This window comes from Ranitomeya variabilis, chromosome 1, assembly GCF_051348905.1.
Source record: "Ranitomeya variabilis isolate aRanVar5 chromosome 1, aRanVar5.hap1, whole genome shotgun sequence".
NCBI classification, from domain to species: Eukaryota; Metazoa; Chordata; class Amphibia; order Anura; family Dendrobatidae; genus Ranitomeya; species Ranitomeya variabilis.
The window spans coordinates 593,146,460-593,167,227 of record NC_135232.1 but is presented as its reverse complement, the minus strand read 5'-3'; the positions used below and the strand labels follow the sequence as shown (position 1 = coordinate 593,167,227).

Genomic DNA, 20,768 nt, shown 5'->3' with positions numbered 1-20,768 from the left:
TGCTGCCACCAGAATACAGAATCACAAAACCGAGTCTTATCGCACAAATATCTTCATTTGTATATTGTTATATTGTGATTAGGATTTTATCCTTGTAATGTATTCCCTTATCCAGTAAAATAAAAAAGGAACAAAACTATCTTCACATCTACAGGAAGATGCCATCCCACATAATATACTACTATAATACTGCTCCCTATATACAAGAATATAAGTACTATAATACTGCCCCTATGTACAAGAATATAACTACTATAATACTGCTCCTATGTACAAGAATATAACTACTATAATACTGCTCCTATGTACAAGAATATAACTACTATAATACTGCCCCTATGTACAGAATATAACTACTACAATACTCCCTCCTATGTACAAGAATATAACTAGTATAATACTGCCCCAATGTACGAAAAAAGTTTTTTTTTTGTTTTGTATCCATTGCTGCTGTATTCTTGTTATTATGGTGGCTCCTGATGTTCTTTTGATTCCCTCTCAGAATGCCTAAGTTTCCAGTATCGGTGGTCATGTGTTGGGTGATCTAACAAAATATATTAATATTTAATTATGGGATAATCCTTGAAGCAGGAGAAATGTCTCCTGATGATATAGACTTCTGGTTAGGATAGAGTTGGAATACTGACATGTATTCTCTATTTCCGCAGTTCCTCCAGAAGACCCTATTATAGATGATGGCTCAAACGAAATCCTTCTAAGAGCTGGGACCCCAACTAATCTCACCTGCCAGGCTGAAAATGCCAAACCGGCCGCGACTATCGAATGGTTCAGAGATGGGAATCCACAAGAAGGTGCTGTCACTAGCACGGTGAGTGGTAGCCCAGGGCCATGCATGAGTCTTTCCTGTACAGGCTGTGTCTTCCCTGACAGAGCCTTTTGTTCTCTTTTTGATGAAATTCTGCCCTATCGGTTTGATTCAGCCCTGTGGCAGGCACACTGGCCCTGGAAAGCACAAGAGATTTTGATCTGTACTGCCGAGCCGACATAAAAGGTTTTTGTGGAAGTATCTGTCTTCAGTTCTTCCAAAGATAGACATCTGAGGTGACCAGAGCCGAGTTGTTAAACCTCGTAACAATGCCTTCTTTTGCTGACACGAAACCTTGGCCACATTGGCTTTTGTCTCATATGAGAGAGGAGGAAAGTTCTATCACGCCTTTCTCATCAGTGCAGGGAACGTTCATCGGAACTGTATTTTATACCAGTGTTCTAGAGCAGGTAGACAAAATATCTACTAGTACCCTGGAGCCATGATAGTGAACCAGAAAGGTCAACACCGGCCAACTACTGCTGATTGTCAACTGACGTCAGTCTACCCCAAGAAAGCCCAGATATAAAAGTCATGCATCTGTTGGTAAACTACAGAAAGGCTTCAGTTCCATCATCCAACATTTAGGTGATTGTCCCAACATATGTACAATCTGTAGCCTTTTTCAGGGTCCGTCACACAGAAGATCTCATAAATCGCTACTGTCAAAAGTAGAGGGTAGGTCTCACAGAAGAGGTAGGAGACAGCAGGCACCAATAGGCAAGAGAACTCCGAGATGAACTGTCCCATTTTTGCTTGGATGTGCCATAACGTAATTGGCCTACGCGTATCATGAAGTTATTCTATTGTGTCGCGAAGTGTTAATGATGCGTATCTCATTTTGCCGAGTTTTAAAAAGGCCACTTTAGCATAATTTTACTACAGATGTTTTTCATTTCAAGTGCTGTGGCCAATAGTACCACTGATTGGAGGGGGTTGTAATAAAATACTCAGGATGATTCCATTATCCTTGATTTCTTGCCACAGATGGTGTTGTCGGATGGAAAACGCGAGACCACAGTGAGCTACCTGCTCATCGTTCCCACAGACCAAGACATCGGCCGGGTATTTACCTGTAAAACATCCAATTACGCCATTCCAAGCGGGAAGGAGATCTCAGTCAAACTAGACGTTCACCGTAAGTCACTCTTCTTACATTGTCCACCATCTCTGCTTCGCGAAGGTTTCAGGTAGCCGTAATATGGCTGCACTGGGATCCTTGTAGATGTCACCCATACTGATTTGAATTTAGATTATTACGAAATTTGAAAGGGTCTGATGGAGTAAGGACCATGGAGGAAGCTTGTGTTGTCGGAATCTAGAAGTTACAGAGATTTCCAAGTAAAGTCGAAGAAAATCCCTATACCCCTCTCTGTAATTCTCCACGGTGGTCCCCGCCGGTCCCTGCTTATCCCATCTGATGCACAACTTACCATTACTATATTACATCCGATCAGTCCTTGTCTAGTCACAGTGTCAGCCATCCATTAGACGGTGACTATCTGTTAGTAGCCGTTCACATGGCTCTTTGAACCATTACAAATACATACTGGAATATATAATGCAGCGATATCCTCGTCTTCCTCCTCCCGAACTGACATGTATCCTAACCCCCTCTCCCCGCTGATGGCTCTGCAGCCCTGCATTTGCATAGATGTTTAGCTATGCGACTTAAAAGACAATTTACTTAATAGCATTTATCTAACCTGGGCTTATTTTCCATGCACGACATCCAACGCAGAATGAATTCTGATGAGAGCAGAGACAATACATCTCTGTGATGGTGATTTAAGATATTCTCAGCTATTTATCGCTGGCAGATAGAAAGGCCGAGCAGCAATCTGCACCTATCAGTCAGTGAAAGCAGCTGGCGAGCATCGACACCTGTTGCTTCACCTCATATGCTATGTACACATGGATCTTCAGGGGAAGAAATCCCCCCAAAAAAGTGTTTAATCAAGGAGTCAAACAACAGCAACCATAGTCAACTGCCATTGTGTACAAATACAGTTGTGCTCAAAAGTTTTCCTTACCCGGCAGAATTTTTGCTTTCTTGGCCTTTTTTCAGAGAATATGAATGATAACACCAAAACTTTTTCTCCACTCATGGTTAGTGGTTGGCTGAAGCCATTGATTGTCAAACTACTGTGTTTTCTCTTTATAAATCATAATGACAACGCAAAACATCCAAATGACCCTGATCAAAAGTTCACATACCCCATTTCTTAATACCGTGTATTCCCCCCTCTGACATCAATGACAGCTTGAAGTCTTTTGTGGTAGTTGTGGATGAGGTTCTTTATTTTCTTCAGATGGTAAAGCTCCCTTTCTTCTTGGCAAAAGGCCTCCAGTTCCTGTAAATTCCTGGACTGTCTAGCATGAACTGCGCGCTTGAGATCTCCCCAGAGTGGCTCAATGATATTGAGGTCAGGAGACTGAGATAGCTACTCCAGAACCTTCACTTTGTTCTGCTGTAGCCAATGACAGGTCGACTTGGCCTTGTGTTTTGGATCGTTGTCATGTTGGAACATCCAAGTACGTCCCATGTGCAGCTTCCGGGCTGATGATTGCAAATTTGCCTCCAGTGTTTGCTGATAACGTGCTGCATTCATCTTTCCTTCAACTTTGACCAAGTTTTCTGCACCTTTGTAGCTCACCCCCCAAAACATCAGTGATCCACCTCCATGCTTTGCAGTAGGAATGGTGTTCCTTTCATCATAGGCCTTGTTGAATGTAATGTTTATGGTTGTGGCCAAAAAGTTAAATTTTGGTATCATCACTCCAAATTACCTTGTTCCAGAAGTTTTGAGGCTTGTCTCTGTGCTGTTTTGCATATTGTAGGTGAGCTACTTTGTGGCATTTGCGCAGTAATGGCTTTCTACTGGCAACTCGACCATGCAGCCCATTTTTCTTCAAGTGCCTCCTTATTGTGCATCTTGAAACAGCCACATGGCTAGTTTTCAAAGTCCTGTATTTCGGCTGATGTTATTTGTGGGTTTTTCTTTGCATCCCGAACAATTTTCCTGGAAGTTGTGGATGAAATTTTTGTTGGTCTACCTGACCGTGGTTTTGTTTTTACAGAGCTCCTGATTTTCCATTTGTTAATCACAGTTTGAATGCTGCTGACTCGCATTATCAATTCCTTGGGTATCTTTTTGTATCTCTTTCCTGTTTTATACACTTCAACTACCTTTTCCCATAGATCCGTTGACAATTCTTTTGCTTTCCCCTTGACTTACAATCCAGAAACGTCAGTGGCTGCATGAAAGATGCAAAAGTCTGTCTGGATCCCAGAAACTCACTCAGCTTTTTATGCACACACACTGGTTACAAGCAAACAGGTCACAGGTGAGGATGTTACCTTTAGTAGCAATTCACACCAATTTGTGTCAACTTCTGTGCATGCTATCAGGCCAAAATCACCAGGGTATGTGAACGTTTGATCAGGGTCATTTGGATGTTTTGGGTTGTCATTATGATTTATAAAGAGAAAACACAGTAGTTTGACAATAAATGGCTTCACCCAGCCACTAACCACGAGTGGAGAAAAAGTTTTGGTGTTATCATTCATATTCTCTGAAAAAAGGCCAAGAAAGCAAAAATTCTGTCGGGGTATGTAAACTTTTGAGCACAACTATATTACTTATCCTGTATTATCCTACAGTGCTGTACTCACTATTCTGTTGGTGCAGTCACTGTGTACATATATTACATTACTGATCCTGAGTTACATCCTGTATTATACTCCAGAGCTGCACTCACTATTCTGCTGGTGCAGTCACTGTGTACATACATTACATTATTGATCCTGAGTTACATCCTGTATTATACCCCAGAGCTGCACTCACTATGTACATACATTACATTACTGAACCTGAGTTATATCCTGTATTATACTCCAGAGCTGCACTCACTATTCTGCTGGTGCCGTCACTGTGTACATACATTACATTACTGATCCTGTACTGATCCTGAGTTACATCCTGTATTATACCCCAGAGCTGTACTCACTATTCTGCTGGTGCAGTCACTGTGTACATACAGTAGATTACATTACTGAACCTGAGTTATATCCTGTATTATACTCCAGAGCTGCACTCACTATTCTGCTGGTGCAGTCACTGTGTACATACATTACATTACTGATCCTGTACTGATCCTGAGTTCCATCCTGTATTATACCCCAGAGCTGTACTCACTATTCTGCTGGTGCAGTCACTGTGTACATACAGTAGATTACATTACTGATCCTGAGTTACATCCTGTATTATACCCCAGAGCTGCACTCACTATTCTGCTGGTGTAGTCACTGTGTACATACATTACATTACTGATCCTGTATTGATCCTGAGTTACATCCTGTATTATACCCCAGAGCTGCACTCACTATGTACATACATTACATTACTGAACCTGAGTTATATCCTGTATTATACTCCAGAGCTGCACTCACTATTCTGCTGGTGCCGTCACTGTGTACATAAATTACATTACTGATCCTGTACTGATCCTGAGTTACATCCTGTATTATACCCCAGAGCTGCACTCACTATGTACATACATTACATTACTGAACCTGAGTTATATCCTGTATTATACTCCAGAGCTGCACTCACTATTCTGCTGGTGCAGTCACTGTGTACATACATTACATTACTGATCCTGTACTGATCCTGGGTTACATCCTGTATTATACCCCAGAGCTGTACTCACTATTCTGCTGGTGCAGTCACTGTGTACATACATTACATTACTGATCCTGTACTGATCCTGAGTTACATCCTGTATTATACCCCAGAGCTGTACTCACTATTCTGCTGGTGCAGTCACTGTGTACATACAGTAGATTACATTACTGATCCTGAGTTACATCCTTTATTATACCCCAGAGCTGTACTCACTATTCTGCTGGTGCAGTCACTGTGTACATACGTTACATTACTGAGTTACCTCTTGTATTATACCTCAGAGCTACTCTCTATTCTGCTGCTGCAGTCACTGTGTACATACATTACTGATCCTGTACTGATCCTGAGTCACATCCTGTATTATACCCCAGAGCTGTACTCACTATTCTGCTGGTGCAGTCACTGTGTACATACATTAAATTACTGATCCTGTACTGATCCTGAGTTACATCCTGTATTATACCCCAGAGCTATACTCGCTATTCTGCTGGTGCAGTCACTGTGTACATACATTACATTACTGATCCTGTACTGATCCTGAGTTACATCCTGTATTATACTCCAGAGCTGCACTCAGTATTCTGCTGGTGCAGTCACTGTGTACATACATTACATTACTGATCCTGTACTGATCCTGAGTTACATCCTGTATTATATCCCAGAGCTGTACTCACTATTCTGCTGGTGCAGTCACTGTGTACATACAGTAGATTACATTACTGATCCTGAGTTACATCCTGTATTATACCCCAGAGCTGCACTCACTATGTACATACATTACATTACTGAACCTGAGTTATATCCTGTATTATACTCCAGAGCTGCACTCACTATTCTGCTGGTGCCGTCACTGTGTACATAAATTACATTACTCATCCTGTACTGATCCTGAGTTACATCCTGTATTATACCCCAGAGCTGCACTCACTATGTACATACATTACATTACTGAACCTGAGTTATATCCTGTAGATCTTTTATTATAAAAATGAAAAACATAACAACAATAATAGCAGAAAACATAACAAAAATATTAGCCAGAAAATAATCCGTATACTGAACACTGGTCCAGCCGCTCATTCTCTCCTCCCACACATATTATACAGTATATACAGAATAACTACTTTGACCTTCAGGTCCGGTCACCAAACAAAATAATAATAACAAATAAAATAAACAATGGAAAACAAAGACTATATACATGAACTTTTTTTTTTTTTTTTTTTTTTTAGTTTTAAATAAAATAACTACAAAGTAAACAAATATATACAATACTAAGCTATCCTCCATTCCCAACCCCCCGCACTGACCTGAGAGCTGGTCCTGCGTCTCATGCCTCAGTCCATGTCCAACGTCCATAGGCCAGATCAGGCAGTGCTAGTTTTTCCCCCAAACAACCCGGTGTCCCATAGTCCCACAAGATAATCCCACCTCCCCCCTTTTCCCACCACCTCCCCCCTTTTCCCACCACCCAACCTAACACCTACACCCAAATCTATATCCCATATACAATATATACAATATATACAGCAGCACACACCACAATAATTACAAAACACGAAGCCCAAGTTCGGCGCCTGCAGCCCTACATCACTGTATAATGATCAAACAAAACAAAAATCTACAGTGTCAGCAGCAGCCCACCACCAGGAAAGGAGATGACCAGACTAGGGCACACTAAAAGAAAAGCCCCTCCAGAGGAGCGCGGCCCTCCGTGCGCCCAGTCTCCCATACTCCAGAGAGCGCACCTTCACCAGGTCACCGAGTATGGTCCTAAACACATCGTCCACTGGGAGGATTTTTCGTTGCGTCGATACTAAGCACCGTGCGTTCCACGTGTGATACCTAACCACTGCGCTAACTAGAAATAAGGTGCAGCGGTCCCGACCACCCAGGTCTCCGAATGCTCCATAGGCCCATTCCGCATAGGAGAGACCGGCCAGCCGAGACCAGCCAATGAAGGCGCCCACCCTGTTGTACACCTCTGTGTTGAAGGGACAATGAAGCAGGAAGTGGTCCATGCTTTCCAGCAAGGTACCACAATGCTCCCGAGGACAATTCCTGTCCTCAGAGCTCCTACACTTCAGATTGTCCCTCACACACAGTTTCCCATGGAAGCAGCGCCAAGCCAAGTCCCAAAACTTCGAGGGGATCCTGATAGAATTCAAAAGATGCAAACCCACCCCAAGATCCCGACTTGGGCAGTCCCTGAGCGCCAGAGGCCTCTGGAAATGGGTCAACAGAACCCTACTGTCAAGTAGTTTCCTTGGCAGAGTCCTGATCTCCCACATTCCCAGACCCCACCGACGAATTACCTTCAGAACCAAGGTAGCGTAAGCCGGAAGATGTCCATGCGGTGTGCGAAGATCCTTCACTTGCCCTCCTGTCTCCCATTCCTGGAAGAAAGGCTGAAACCATCCCCTACAGGAGAATACCCACGGAGGAGCCCTCTCTTTCCAGAGGTTTGCGATATTGATCTTAATGAAGGTATCCACAAGGAATACCACAGGGTTGACCATACCCAACCCTCCTAGTCTCCTCGTACGGTAAGTAACCTCCCTCTTGACCAGGTTCAGTCTATTCCCCCATAACAGTTGGAAGAACAAACTGTAGACCCGAGTCCAGAGAGATTCCGGCAAGATGCACACACTGCCCAGATAAATCAGTAAAGGGAGCAGGTAAGTTTTGCTCAGGTTTACCCTTTCCCTTAGGGTCAAAGACCAACCCTTCCATTGGTTCACCTTCTGAGTGGCGATCTCTAGCCTGCTGTCCCAATTTTGTTTGGGGTAATCCCCCTGGCCAAATTCGATGCCAAGGACTTTTGCAGAGACTTTGGGTCCTGGAAGGGTGTCCGGGAGATCAAAACCAGGATCTCCTCCTCCCAGCCAGAGACTCTCACACTTATCCCGGTTGATCTTGGACCCGGATGCCTCCGAGTAGCGATCTACCTCTGACATCAGCCACCCTGCCTCCTCGTGAGAGGAAGCAAACACAGTGACATCATCGGCATACGCCACCACCCTCAGAGTGGCTTCCGGTGCTGCCTGATCCATCCCGATCCCGGCCAACGGTCCACGCTCCACCCTCCTAAGAAGAGGGTCAATCGCAAACACGTACAGCAGCGGGCTCAAGGGACAACCCTGGCGAACACCGGACCCAACCTCAAAAGAGCTACCAATCCAACCATTCACAAGCGGGAAACTCTCTGCCCCACTGTACAAGGTCTTAAGCCAATCAACAAACCCCCCCGGCAGGCCATATCTCAGAAGGACGGACCAGAGGTACTCGTGATTAACCCGATCAAACGCTTTTGCCTGGTCCAGTGACAGCATGTACCCCTTCCAGTGACCAGCCCTACCCTGCTCCACTGCCTCTCGGACACAGAGCACAGCACTAAATGTGCTGCGGCCTGGAACAGAGCAATGCTGGGCCCCCGAAAGGAGTCGGGGTGCAAATTTCACCAGCCGATTAAACAGCACCTTTGCTAGAACCTTCCTGTCTGCATTGAGAAGCGCTATGGGACGCCAATTCTCAATGCAAGACGGGTCCTTACCCTTTGACAAGATGATCAGAGCAGACCTCCTCATTGACTTCGGCAGAGTGCCCGAGGAAAGACACTCATTGAATACCTCAGTCAAGAGGGGAACCAAAACGTCCTTAAAGGTCTTATAGAATTCAGATGTTAAGCCATCTGGACCAGGCGATTTTTTGGGAGCAAGCCCTTCAATCGCCAACTGAACTTCCTCTTCCCTGATCATTTCTGTCAAAACGTCAAGAGAGGGGTCTACCCCTGGTTCGGGGACAGCTTCTGCCAGGAAAGCCGACATCTCATCCCAATCAAGATCCCTCTTCCCCAAGAGGTGCGAGTAGAAGGATCTGACAACCTCCAGGATCCCTGATCTGGATCGCCTCAGGGACCCCGTAGTGTCGACCAGTCCTGTAACCACTTTACTATTCACTGACATCTTGCAGTTTCTGTAAGGGTCGGGCGAGCGGTACTTCCCGTAATCCCTCTCAAAAACCAAAGATGCGTGTCTATCGTACTGACACCTCATAAGCAAAGATTTCACTCTGGAGATCTCCTCGCGGCTACCTCCAGTTGAGACAAGATGCTCGAGTTTCCTCCTCAGACCCTGATACAGGCGGTACCTGCTCAGACTCCTGAGGCTCGAGAGCTGGCGGAAGAATCTCGCCACCCTTTCCTTGAACATCTCCCACCACTCTGACCTACTACTACAAAGATCCAGTAAGGGTACCTGGCTCTGAAGAAAATCCTCAAAGGACTGTCTTATCTTCGCTTCTTCCAAGAGAGACGAATTGAGCCTCCAAAAGCCTCTTCCCATCCGGAGGGTCTCTGTAACATTCAGAGAAAACAAAATTAAACAGTGGTCGGAGAACTCCACCTCAACAACAGACACTGCTGAAGAGACAGCTTCCTCCTTTAAATAAAACCTATCTATTCTGGACCTACAGTTACCTCTATGATAGGTGAACCCCTCGTGGCCTGGGGTGTGCCGAATGTGGACATCCACCAGGCGAGCCTCACTAGCTATACTATTAAGGGCGACGCTATCATAAGTCAGCTTGTCTCTGGAACCTCCTCTATCTCGGGGCCTCGTGACAGCATTGAAGTCCCCTCCAAAGACAACCTGCCGACTTGTAAAAAGGTAGGGCTTGATCCTCATAAAGAGACACTTCCGGTCCCACTTAGATTGGGGACCATAGATGTTAATGAGCCGGAGCTCTTGTCCCTTCATGAGGACATCTAAGATCAGGCACCTCCCCATTTCTAACTCAATAACCCGTCGGCATTCCACCGGTGCGGTAAAAAGGACCGCCACTCCGCTATACGGCTCGGCCGCAAGAGACCAATAGGAGGGCCCGAGTCTCCACTCCCTCTTAGCTTTAAACACATCTGCCATGTTTGGCAGCCTGGTCTCTTGTAAAAAGAAAATGTCAGCTTCAACCCGGCTGAGAAAATCAAAGGCCGCAAATCTAGCTGTATTTGACTTTATGCTGGCGACATTAATGGACGCCAGCGTCAACGGAGTGGGTTCCGCCATCATTGGTGATTGAGTTAGATGGCTTTCTTTTTCCCACTCCCCTTATCCTCTGCCTCAGAGGAGGAATCCTTCCCCCTCTTTAATGACATGGAGGTATCCATTTCCACGCGTTTTTTATTTTTTTCGTCCTCGTCTCCGGACTCTGGGCCAGTCCCTCCCTCCAAGGATCTTACGTTCCCAGAAGGAGGAGACTCGGCGCCCCCTGTGAGCCCCGCCGAAGCCAGAACCTCACCCTCAGCTTCCTCCTCAGAGGAAGAGATGTTTTCAAGGGCTTGGAACCGGTTAGAAAGACCAACCAGAGGGGAGTCAGTTTTTCCTTCCTTAGGTACCTTGGTCAGAGCGGGAGAAGATTTTTTATCTCCCTTCTTTCTTTTCTTTTTGGTGCCGAGCTTACGCTTGTCCTCTAGCCACTGCCTATTATCCTCATCCATACTTTCATAATGGGAGGACTCTGAGGCAGTGGCACTCTCCTCCCTGTGGATCCTCCTGACCTCCTCATCCAACTCATCATCCCTTGGGGCCTCAGCAGCAAGACTGGCATCCAGGACAGGGGCCGCCCCAGTAGCCCGAGGCTCGCCCAGCTCCCTATCCTGTCTGCGCTTGTCTAGACGCCTTAGCTGGGCAGGCGTCTTTTTATTGCTTTTCTTCCTTGGCCCCTCAGCTCCCTCTGTTGTGAATTTGCTTTTTGCTCCCTCTAGTGGTTACTAGTTTTTTGACTCTGGTTTTTCTGTCATTCCTTTTATCCGCACCTGGGTCGTTAGTTAGGGGTGTTGCTATATAAGCTCCCTGGACCTTCAGTTCAATGCCTGGCAACGTAGTTATCAGAGCTAGTCTGCTGTGCTCTTGTCTACTGATCCTGGTTCCAGTTATATCAGCTAAGTCTGCCTTTTGCTTTTTGCTATTTGTTTTGGTTTTGTATTTTTGTCCAGCTTGTTCCAAATCTATATCCTGACCTTTGCTGGAAGCTCTAGGGGGCTGGTGTTCTCCCCCCGGACCGTTAGACGGTTCGGGGGTTCTTGAATTTCCAGTGTGGATTTTGATAGGGTTTTTGTTGACCATATAAGTTACCTTTCTTTATTCTGCTATCAGTAAGCGGGCCTCTCTGTGCTAAACCTTGTTCATTTCTGTGTTTGTCATTTCCTCTTACCTCACCGTCATTATTTGTGGGGGGCTTCTATCCAGCTTTGGGGTCCCCTTCTCTGGAGGCAAGAAAGGTCTTTGTTTTCCTCTACTAGGGGTAGCTAGATTCTCCGGCTGGCGCGTGTCATCTAGAATCAACGTAGGAATGATCCCCGGCTACTTCTAGTGTTGGCGTTAGGAGTAGATATATGGTCAACCCAGTTACCACTGCCCTATGAGCTGGATTTTTGTATTCTGCAGACTTCCACGTTCCTCTGAGACCCTCGCCATTGGGGTCATAACAGTTTGCCAGGCCAGTATTAAATGTTTAATGCATTGCAGAAGAGGGATTATAAGAAAGAAGATTCTGAGTTTTTTTTTTTTTTTTTCTTCTTCCCCTTTACCTCAGAGTGGCTATGCTTGCTGCAGACATGAATGTCCAGACCTTGATTACAAGTGTGGACCAGCTGGCTACTCGTGTGCAGGGCATACAAGACTATGTTATCAGAAATCCTAGGTCAGAACCTAAAATACCGATTCCTGAACTGTTTTCCGGAGACAGGTTTAAGTTTAGGAATTTCGTGAATAATTGTAAATTGTTTTTGTCCCTGAGACCCTGTTCATCTGGAGATTCTGCTCAGCAAGTAAAAATTGTTATTTCGTTCTTACGGGGCGACCCTCAGGATTGGGCTTTTTCGCTGGCGCCAGGAGATCCGGCATTGGCTGATCTTGATGCGTTTTTTCTGGCGCTCGGTTTACTTTATGAGGAACCCAATCTTGAGATTCAGGCAGAAAAGGCCTTGCTGGCTATGTCTCAGGGGCAGGACGAGGCTGAAGTGTATTGCCAAAAATTTCGGAAATGGTCCGTGCTGACACATTGGAACGAGTGTGCACTGGCCGCTAATTTTAGAAATGGCCTTTCTGAAGCCATTAAGAATGTTATGGTGGGTTTTCCCATTCCCACAGGTCTGAATGATACTATGGCACTGGCTATTCAAATTGACCGGCGGTTGCGGGAGCGCAAAACCGCAAATTCCCTCATGGTGTTGTCTGAACAGACACCTAATTCGGTGCAATGTGATAGAAAAACCGCAAATTCCCTCATGGTGTTGTCTGAACAGACACCTGATTTAATGCAATGTGATAGAATCCTGACTAGAAATGAGCGGAAAATTCATAGACGCCGGAATGGCTTGTGCTACTACTGTGGTGATTCTACACATGTTATCTCAGCATGCTCTAAACGTATAGCTAAAGTTGTTAGTCCTGTCACCGTTGGTAATTTGCAACCTAAATTTATTCTGTCTGTAACTTTGATTTGCTCACTGTCATCTTATCCTGTCATGGCGTTTGTAGATTCAGGTGCTGCCCTGAGTCTCATGGATCTCTCATTTGCTAAGCGCTGTGGTTTTACTCTTGAACCATTAGAAAATCCTATCCCTCTTAGGGGTATTGATGCTACACCATTGGCAGCAAATAAACCGCAGTATTGGACACAGGTTACCATGTGCATGACTCCTGAACACCGCGAGGTGATACGTTTCCTGGTTTTACATAAAATGCATGATTTGGTTGTTTTAGGGCTGCCATGGTTACAGACCCATAATCCAGTCCTGGACTGGAAGGCTATGTCAGTCTCAAGTTGGGGCTGTCGTGGTATTCATGGGGATTCCCTGCCTGTGTCTATTGCTTCTTCTACGCCTTCGGAAGTTCCGGAGTATTTGTCTGATTATCAGGATGTCTTCAGTGAGTCTGAGTCCAGTGCACTGCCTCCTCATAGGGACTGTGACTGTGCTATAGATTTGATCCCAGGCAGTAAATTTCCTAAGGGAAGACTGTTTAATCTGTCGGTACCTGAACATACCGCTATGCGTTCATATATCAAGGAGTCTCTGGAGAAAGGACATATTCGTCCGTCTTCTTCCCCTCTTGGTGCGGGATTCTTTTTTGTGGCAAAAAAGGACGGATCTTTGAGACCTTGTATTGATTATCGGCTTTTAAATAAGATCACTGTCAAATTTCAGTATCCTTTACCGCTGTTGTCTGACTTGTTTGCCCGGATTAAGGGTGCCAAGTGGTTCACCAAGATAGACCTTCGTGGTGCGTACAACCTTGTGCGCATTAAGCAAGGTGATGAATGGAAAACCGCATTCAATACGCCCGAAGGTCATTTTGAGTACTTGGTGATGCCTTTTGGGCTCTCCAATGCGCCTTCAGTTTTTCAGTCCTTTATGCATGACATTTTCCGGAAGTATCTGGATAAATTTTTGATTGTTTATCTGGATGATATTTTGGTTTTTTCTGATAATTGGGATTCGCATGTGGAGCAGGTCAGGTTGGTCTTTAAAATTTTGCGTGAAAATTCTTTGTTTGTCAAGGGCTCAAAGTGTCTCTTTGGTGTACAGAAGGTTCCCTTTTTGGGGTTCATTTTTTCCCCTTCTGCTGTGGAGATGGACCCAGTCAAGGTCCGAGCTATTCTTGATTGGACTCAGCCCTCGTCAGTTAAGAGTCTTCAGAAGTTCTTGGGCTTCGCTAACTTCTACCGTCGTTTTATCGCTAATTTTTCTAGCATTGTGAAACCTTTGACGGATATGACCAAGAAGGGCTCCGATGTAGCTAACTGGGCTCCTGCTGCCGTGGAGGCTTTCCAGGAATTGAAACGCCGGTTTACTTCGGCGCCTGTTTTGTGCCAGCCTGACGTCTCACTTCCCTTTCAGGTTGAGGTGGATGCTTCGGAGATTGGGGCAGGGGCCGTTTTGTCGCAGAGAGGCCCTGGTTGCTCTGTTATGAAACCTTGTGCCTTTTTCTCTAGGAAGTTTTCGCCTGCCGAGCGAAATTATGATGTGGGCAATCGGGAGTTGTTGGCCATGAAATGGGCATTTGAGGAGTGGCGTCATTGGCTCGAGGGTGCTAAGCATCGTGTGGTGGTCTTGACTGATCACAAAAATCTGATGTATCTCGAGTCTGCTAAACGCCTTAATCCGAGACAGGCCCGCTGGTCATTGTTTTTCTCCCGCTTTGATTTTGTTGTCTCGTATTTACCAGGTTCAAAGAATGTGAAGGCCGATGCTCTTTCTAGGAGCTTTGTGCCTGATGCTCCTGGAGTCGCTGATCCTGTTGGTATTCTTAAAGATGGAGTTATCTTGTCAGCAATTTCTCCGGATCTGCGACGTGTGTTGCAGAGATTTCAGGCTGATAGGCCTGAGTCTTGTCCACCTGACAGACTGTTTGTCCCGGATAAGTGGACCAGCAGAGTCATTTCCGAGGTTCATTCCTCGGTGTTGGCAGGTCACCCGGGAATTTTTGGCACCAGGGATCTGGTGGCCAGGTCCTTTTGGTGGCCTTCCTTGTCAAGGGATGTGCGGTCATTTGTGCAGTCCTGTGGGACTTGTGCTCGAGCTAAGCCTTGCTGTTCTCGTGCCAGCGGTTTGCTCTTGCCCTTGCCTGTCCCGAAGAGACCTTGGACACATATCTCCATGGATTTCATTTCTGATCTTCCGCTATCTCAGGGCATGTCCGTTATCTGGGTGATATGTGATCGCTTCTCCAAGATGGTCCATTTGGTTCCTTTGCCTAAGCTGCCTTCCTCTTCCGATCTGGTTCCTGTGTTTTTCCAGAACGTGGTTCGTTTGCACGGCATCCCTGAGAATATTGTGTCAGACAGAGGATCCCAGTTCGTTTCCAGGTTCTGGCGATCCTTTTGTAGTAGGATGGGCATTGATTTGTCGTTTTCGTCTGCTTTCCATCCTCAGACTAATGGACAGACGGAGCGAACCAATCAGACTTTGGAGGCTTATTTGAGGTGTTTTGTCTCTGCTGATCAGGACGATTGGGTGACATTCTTGCCGTTGGCTGAGTTTGCCCTTAATAATCGGGCTAGTTCCGCCACCTTGGTTTCGCCTTTTTTCTGCAACTCTGGTTTCCATCCTCGCTTTTCTTCGGGTCATGTGGAGCCTTCTGACTGTCCTGGGGTGGATTCTGTGGTGGATAGGTTGCAGCAGATCTGGAATCATGTGGTGGACAACTTGAAGTTGTCACAGGAGAAGGCTCAGCGCTTTGCCAACCGCCGCCGCGGTGTGGGTCCCCGACTACGCGTCGGGGATTTGGTATGGCTTTCTTCCCGCTTTGTTCCTATGAAGGTCTCCTCTCCCAAATTTAAACCTCGTTTTATTGGGCCTTACAAGATATTGGAAATCCTTAATCCTGTATCTTTTCGTCTGGATCTTCCTGTGTCGTTTGCTATTCACAATGTATTTCATAGGTCCTTGTTGCGGCGGTACATTGTGCCTGTAGTTCCTTCTGCTGAGCCTCCTGCTCCGGTGTTGGTTGAGGGCGAGTTGGAGTACGTGGTGGAGAAGATCTTGGATTCTCGCCTCTCCAGGCGGAGGCTTCAGTACCTGGTCAAGTGGAAGGGCTATGGTCAGGAGGATAATTCCTGGGTGGTCGCCTCTGATGTTCATGCGGCCGATTTAGTTCATGCCTTTCATGCCGCTCATCCTGATCGCCCTGGTGGTCGTGGTGAGGGTTCGGTGACCCCTCACTAAGGGGGGGGTACTGTTGTGAATTTGCTTTTTGCTCCCTCTAGTGGTTACTAGTTTTTTGACTCTGGTTTTTCTGTCATTCCTTTTATCCGCACCTGGGTCGTTAGTTAGGGGTGTTGCTATATAAGCTCCCTGGACCTTCAGTTCAATGCCTGGCAACGTAGTTATCAGAGCTAGTCTGCTGTGCTCTTGTCTACTGATCCTGGTTCCAGTTATATCAGCTAAGTCTGCCTTTTGCTTTTTGCTATTTGTTTTGGTTTTGTATTTTTGTCCAGCTTGTTCCAAATCTATATCCTGACCTTTGCTGGAAGCTCTAGGGGGCTGGTGTTCTCCCCCCGGACCGTTAGACGGTTCGGGGGTTCTTGAATTTCCAGTGTGGATTTTGATAGGGTTTTTGTTGACCATATAAGTTACCTTTCTTTATTCTGCTATCAGTAAGCGGGCCTCTCTGTGCTAAACCTTGTTCATTTCTGTGTTTGTCATTTCCTCTTACCTCACCGTCATTATTTGTGGGGGGCTTCTATCCAGCTTTGGGGTCCCCTTCTCTGGAGGCAAGAAAGGTCTTTGTTTTCCTCTACTAGGGGTAGCTAGATTCTCCGGCTGGCGCGTGTCATCTAGAATCAACGTAGGAATGATCCCCGGCTACTTCTAGTGTTGGCGTTAGGAGTAGATATATGGTCAACCCAGTTACCACTGCCCTATGAGCTGGATTTTTGTATTCTGCAGACTTCCACGTTCCTCTGAGACCCTCGCCATTGGGGTCATAACATCCCTCACCCTTGCTAGTCCCTTCCCCAGCAGAATCAGCCTCACGGCTTTCTCCCACCGGGGTCCCGACTGCGTTAGCGAAGGAGCGAGGACAACGGCTGAATGGGTGACCTAACTCACCACACAGGTGGCACCTAATCTCCACACAAGATGCAGCAAGATGGCCGACATCCCCACACAATGCACACTTCTGCACAGTGCAGTTTGCGCTGAAGTGTGTGGGGTCGCCGCACCTGTGACAGAGCTTCGGTTGCCCCTGGTAGAAGACCAGGATACGATCCCTACCCAGGAAGGCAGATGATGGTATGTGGGCAACCGTACCACCTGAACGCTTAAGTTTTACCATAAACGTCCAGGCCCCTGACCAGATACCAAACTCGTCACGGTTTTTCTTTGGCATCTCCACTATCTCTCCATACCGGCCAAGCCACGTCATGATGTCATAACAAGAAAGCGACTCGTTACATGTCATCACGGTCACTTTCTTGACTTGATTTTGGCGAGACACCGCCTGAACGGCAAAGTCTCGCCAGCCGGGCTCATTTTTTGCCAACTCATAGTTCGACCAGAAAAGTTCAAGCCCCTCCGGCCGAACAAAGCTGACATCAAACTCAGGTGTGGAATAGGGATGTATCAAGGCGTAGATGTCAATCGCCTTGAAGCCCATCCTCAGCAGGAGCTCCACAACCTTCGACCTTGGAGGACACGCATCACTGCCCCTCCACCGAAGACGGACCACATTCCTACGCACACTACCCGGCCCGGCTGTTGGGAGGGACCACACTGTATCCCCCCCTCTTTGCTCTCGGAAGGCCCCGAGGCCATGCCTCTCTATCCAGAAGGATAGATCAACCTCTCGACCCTCTACCATTAGTGATCTCTCTCCCTTCTTTAGAGCCTCCAGGAGACGCCGTTGCAACATGCCGTCCCCAGAGCCCAGAGACGAGGAGGACGCCCTATTTCCCCCGGAGGTGACAGCGGCATAACTCCTGACAGGTGCTGCCACCACCGGGGGGGCAACCGGACCAGTGACCACATCCACACCAACAGTATCACCATTACCCACCTCCATAACCTCCTCACCCTCCACCAAACCAGCAACCACACCACTAGACAAAGAGTTTTCCTCATCCATACCCACCACCACATTCACTCCTGCTGGACCAGTGACAACAGGGGGTGACATTTTGGCCTCCGCATCATCAGGCACAAGGGGCTGAGTCTCCTCCACAGAACTGGAGGTGACCTCACCCCTGGTTTTATGTGTGCCCTCCGCATCATCAGTTGATATTTTCCGCTGCTTCATGGTTGCTACCAGGCGCCGCTGATCTTTCGCTGTTGTGAGGCACCGCTGATTCTTAGCATCAGGATCTTGTTGACCAGCGGCGCCAACACAGAACAGGACTTTGGAGGGAGGACCGGAACGCCCAGCCCCGGTAACCCCCTCACACTGCCGCCGCTTCTCAACTAAGTGATCAGCGGCAACAGCATTCAGGGGCACCGAGGCTACCGGAGCTGCCCCCGACACCGGGCTGCTCCCCCCTCCCACTGGGGAGCGCACCACAGTATCGTGGCCTGATTTTTCGCCCGCCGCCGGGCCGCCCTCACTGTCCAGCCTCTCGGCTGATGCACCTGCTGCTACGTCCCCGCTACTACAAGCAGAGACGGAGCTCAGCGCCTCACTACCGTGCTTTGTAGTCTCCCCACGCCTTTGCACCGGATCCACAGCAGAACCCGGGCTGGGCTGGGCAACGGGGCTTATACAGCGAGCTGACCCTGCAGCCGACTCAGGGGGTACAGGGAGGGGGGCATATACATAGCTTACCGCTTCCTGCAGCTTAGGTTTGATCTTCTTCACCTTTTTTTTCCGGCCCCCAGGTGCCTCCTCTGGCAAATCATCACCAAGATGGAAGTTCTGAAGGCACACTGGGGACTCCAGGAGCTTGATCTCTGCCATTAGTGCCCCTCCCTGGTCGATGTCACTGTCCTCCCCAGAGCCAGCAGAACTGCGACGAGATGTCATTGTCGCCTGTCCAGCAGGGAGCTCGCTGCACGTGGCCTGTGAGTGACTAAGCAGGCTGCCAGGTGGGGCTTTCTGCTGGTCATCATCCTCCTCCTCATCATCATCATCCACCTGGCACTCAGGCTGCAGCCCCATCTGCCTTTGCTCTCCGTTATCAGCCATTTCTCTGAATCGATCTTCATTAATAAGTTTTTCCTTAAATGGTCCACTTTTTTCTCTGATGAAAGCTTTTCTGACTTCAAGCTCATTGATGTCATCCTTCAGTCTCCTTACCTCCGCCTGGAGCTGATTCTTCCTCGGTTTGGAGGAACCTGCAGCTTTGTTGCTTGTGCAGCGCAGCTCCTCTCGGAGCCTCGTGATGGTCTTGCTTGCGTCTTCATACTCACGGAGGTGGCTCATGACCCGGGAGGCATAGGTGGACACAGACTCCCGGGGGCTCTGCAGCGCCCAACCCTCTTCAGTGAGGTCGGCTTCACCTCCGCGAGCACTCAGCTTTCCTCCAGAAGGACCGCCATCTTGCACACTAGCAGGCTTCTCCTCCATGGAAGCCTTGCGGCTTCTCTGGGTCTCTGCAGACCTGGGGGGAGTAGGAGCCACATTGCTGCGACTCCTGGTGGAGCGTCTCACCCCCGAATCCTCTGATGTGCAGGCTGGTTGCTGGTTCCTTCTGCCCCCCGCCAGCCTGGTCCGGGAAGCAGAAGCCTGGGACTTGGCTCCTTCACTCATCCCAGGAAACCCACTCCCTCCCTGGGTAAGAGAGAGAGCAGGTCCCCGGGTGGAGAGGTGGTGGTTCTCAGGAGCTCAGGAGCACACTGCAGGTTCAGCAGCGACCGCACCCACAATCAGCACAGTGAGTAGCAGCTGAGCAGAGCTGCACCCACTATCCTGCTGGTGCAGTCACTGTGTACATACATTACATTACTGATCCTGTACTGATCCTGGGTTACATCCTGTATTATACCCCAGAGCTGTACTCACTATTCTGCTGGTGCAGTCACTGTGTACATACATTACATTACTGATCCTGTACTGATCCTGAGTTACATCCTGTATTATACCCCAGAGCTGTACTCACTATTCTGCTGGTGCAGTCACTGTGTACATACAGTAGATTACATTACTGATCCTGAGTTACATCCTGTATTATACCCCAGAGCTGCACTCACTATTCTGCTGGTGCAGTCACTGTGTACATACATTACATTACTGATCCTGTACTGATCCTGAGTTACATCCTTTATTATACCCCAGAGCTGTACTCACTATTCTGCTGGTGCAGTCACTGTGTACATACGTTACATTACTGAGTTACCTCTTGTATTATACCTCAGAGCTACTCTCTATTCTGCTGCTGCAGTCACTGTGTACATACATTACTGATCCTGTACTGATCCTGAGTCACATCCTGTATTATACCCCAGAGCTGTACTCACTATTCTGCTGGTGCAGTCACTGTGTACATACATTACATTACTGATCCTGTACTGATCCTGAGTTACATCCTGTATTATACCCCAGAGCTATACTCGCTATTCTGCTGGTGCAGTCACTGTGTACATACATTACATTACTGATCCTGTACTGATCCTGAGTTACATCCTGTATTATACTCCAGAGCTGCACTCAGTATTCTGCTGGTGCAGTCACTGTGTACATACATTACATTACTGATCCTGTACTGATCCTGAGTTACATCCTGTATTATACCCCAGAGCTGCACTTGCAGCGCCCCAGAGTCCT

General features: G+C 47.4%; 1 protein-coding gene across 1 annotated transcript in view; it reads left to right on the top strand.

Moving 5' to 3' along the window:
- The window catches only part of KIRREL1 (kirre like nephrin family adhesion molecule 1), a 292,167-nt gene that overhangs the window by 247,398 nt on the left and 24,001 nt on the right, over positions 1-20,768 (top strand). Inside the window, exons 4-5 of the mRNA XM_077258547.1 lie at positions 669-829; positions 1,814-1,964. Of these exons, the coding sequence (XP_077114662.1) occupies positions 669-829; positions 1,814-1,964 (312 nt within the window). The remainder of the gene's footprint in view (positions 1-668; positions 830-1,813; positions 1,965-20,768) is intronic.